We start from the raw sequence: 2,681 nt of genomic DNA on the forward strand, positions 1-2,681 counted from the left end.
TACTGCTAGTCTATAAATCACGAAGTGGTATGGGGCCAAATTACATGTCTGATCTTGAAGTATACAACCCCAGCAGGGCTCTGATATCCTTAGGAATCAGTCAGCTGGTAGTACCCCGGGTCAGAACAAAACAAGGTGAAGCTGCTTTCAGCTACTATGCAGCACACAGATGGAACCAGCTTCCTGATAACCTTAAATGTGCCACAATTCTAACCACCGTTAAATCTCAGCTGATAACTCTGCTTTCCTGTGCCTTTTGATTGGTTTCACCTTGTGCGCTGTATTCCTTTTATTTTCTTTTTATCGTATGTATTTTCTCTCTTTTATTTTTTATTTTATTCTTGTTTTTCTTGTTTCTGTAAAGCCCTTTGAATTGCCTTAGAGCATGAAATGTGACATAGAAAAAAAGTTGCTTTGTTTTGCTTTTACAGCATACATGCAGTTAAAGTTTAACTTTTAAAATAAAACACTGTACTTTGAATTAAATTAATATTTGTACAAGTTTCCATGAACCATCTTTATTTTTCTCCAAGAATCTTTACTGGAGAGTTTATTGTAAGCAGATTTCCTGTATGGTTTTAATTTAATTTTAAGTGTCATTAAACATGTTCCTGTTGAAGTTACAGTTTTATAATTTGCATTTGTTCCCATACTGTACCGAAAAAGAACCAAACTGTGATTTTGGCGTACCGTTACACCCCTAATGAATAACAATAAGTTATTTTGGAATCTTTTGGAAAAAACAAATTATCTCAGAGCACATGAGGAAAACAGTCTATAAACAACGTCTTACATGTTTACATCTACTGAAGTTGTTAACATGGTAACAACTCTTCATGGGAGAGGCATTGAGATCCATAGAGGGTAAAGAGACCTCTTTAAATAGCTGGTCTGCCTCAAAAAGTTTTCAATGTGAAGATCAAGACAAGGTACAGATGTCTGCACATGATTCAAAGAGAGCATCATAAGAGCACTTTTTCTTTTCTCATGTATTCTGTCTGATTATGTTGTATTTGTTGTGAGTCTTGCATACTAAAATGAATGTATCATATATAAGTCTTAGTGGTCATGTGGAAGTGGAAAAATACAGATATCTTTATTTTGTTATTACTTCCATAGTTTATTCTTTGATAATCTGCAGCAATTGTACTATTGTAGGTTTGATTGTGGTTCACAAAAAGCTTCATGAGCCTATGTACATTTTTATTGCAGCTTTGTTAATCAACTCTCTTCTTTTCAGCACTAATATTTTCCCAAAGCTTATGATTGACTTTTTATCTAATGAACAGATCATATCCTATCAAGCTTGTCTTTTCCAGTGTTTTACATTTTACTCTTTAAGCTGTTCAGAGTTTTTACTGCTGGCAGCCATGTCATATGACAGATATGTGTCTATATGTAAACCTCTGCAATATCCGACTATCATGACAGGTAAAAAAATAAGTATGTTCCTGGTTTTGGCCTGGCTTTTGCCTGCTTGTCAAATTGCTGTGCATGTTGTAAAATATTCTAATTTCAAACTCTGCAGTTTTACTTTAAAAGTAATTTTTTGCAACAATACAATCAACAACCTTTTCTGTGAGATTTCAAGGCCTCTGATGATGTATGGGCTAGTTGTTATGTTCAATGTTGCCATTTGTCCTATGTTTTTCATCTTATTCACATATGTAAAGATACTTATAATAACATGTCAAAGCTGTGGAGAAGTCAGGAGAAAGGCAGCACAGACCTGTTTGCCTCACCTGCTGGTTTTAATCAACTATTCTTGTTTATTTACTTATGATATGGTCATTGTCAGAGTGGAAGCGGATCTTCCAAAGACAGCATGTTTCATATTGACATTGCAAATAATAACATATAATCCTCTTTTCAATCCAATCATATATGGACTTAAAATGAAAGAAATTAATGAACACATCAAAAATATATTTCTGTCAAAGTAAACTAATGTAGTCATTTACATCCTTTAATTGTCAAGATAGTAAATAGATGTGAGATGATGTCATAATCATATAGTTCCTTTAGGTACAGGAATACCAAACCGTTAAATGTACTTCTCTGATCCATCTTCTAAAGAAAAGAAAACACATATTTATTATTAATAGCTTTGTCTCTGATAAGTTTTTTGTTGTATTTGTTTATTTATTTCTTAATTTTACAGCTGTAATGAGTGAGGGACTGTCTCTTTTTTACTGTACATGTGGACAAGTCATCAATGAACTGAAATAATAGAATAAGAAAGAGACATCATAATAAGTCATATTAAATGTTTTTTTTAATCTACTTAGTCATAAGGGAAGACAATTAACGAGGAGACAGTAGAAGTGGCTGTTTGGGAGGTTTTTTATATTTCATACAGGAACCTTCCTGTTGCCATTATTTTATATTGCAGGTTTTATATTTATAGTTTATGACCTGATTGTGAAGCAGCTGAGAAAAATGTTGTGTTTGTAGTTTCAAAGTCAGTTTTTGTTATTTGCTTATACGCTAAAACTTTAATACTTTGTGATGCAAAATAACATCTGCTAATATATTGTCAAGTTTTTAACTGATGACTTTAGCATAGAAATTTTTCCACATTTCAACCTGGAAGCATTTTTAATCTGTCAATTAATATTGTATTTACCCCGGTGGGTTTTTAAGGCAGCAACATGGACCTTCTGGTATTTCACAATATCATT

General features: G+C 32.8%; 1 protein-coding gene across 1 annotated transcript; it reads left to right on the forward strand.

The window, feature by feature from the left end:
• Nucleotides 1-836: 836 nt before the first annotated feature.
• On the forward strand, nucleotides 837-1,943 carry LOC121650592 (olfactory receptor 11A1-like). Its single transcript, XM_042002159.1, has 2 exons — nucleotides 837-864; nucleotides 1,024-1,943. Exons 1-2 carry the CDS (start codon nucleotides 837-839, stop codon nucleotides 1,941-1,943), a joined length of 948 nt encoding a protein of 315 aa, XP_041858093.1.
• The last annotated feature ends 738 nt before the right edge of the window (nucleotides 1,944-2,681 follow it).

The sequence above is a fragment of the Melanotaenia boesemani genome, chromosome 12, assembly GCF_017639745.1.
Source record: "Melanotaenia boesemani isolate fMelBoe1 chromosome 12, fMelBoe1.pri, whole genome shotgun sequence".
Lineage (NCBI taxonomy): Eukaryota > Metazoa > Chordata > Actinopteri > Atheriniformes > Melanotaeniidae > Melanotaenia > Melanotaenia boesemani.

Coding starts and splice junctions, on each gene's coding strand:
- LOC121650592 (XM_042002159.1), top strand. CDS start 837: ATGGGAGAGGCATTGAGATCCATAGAGG. Junction 865..1,023: donor GGCATTGAGATCCATAGAGG/GTAAAGAGACCT, acceptor ATTTGTTGTGAG/TCTTGCATACTAAAATGAAT.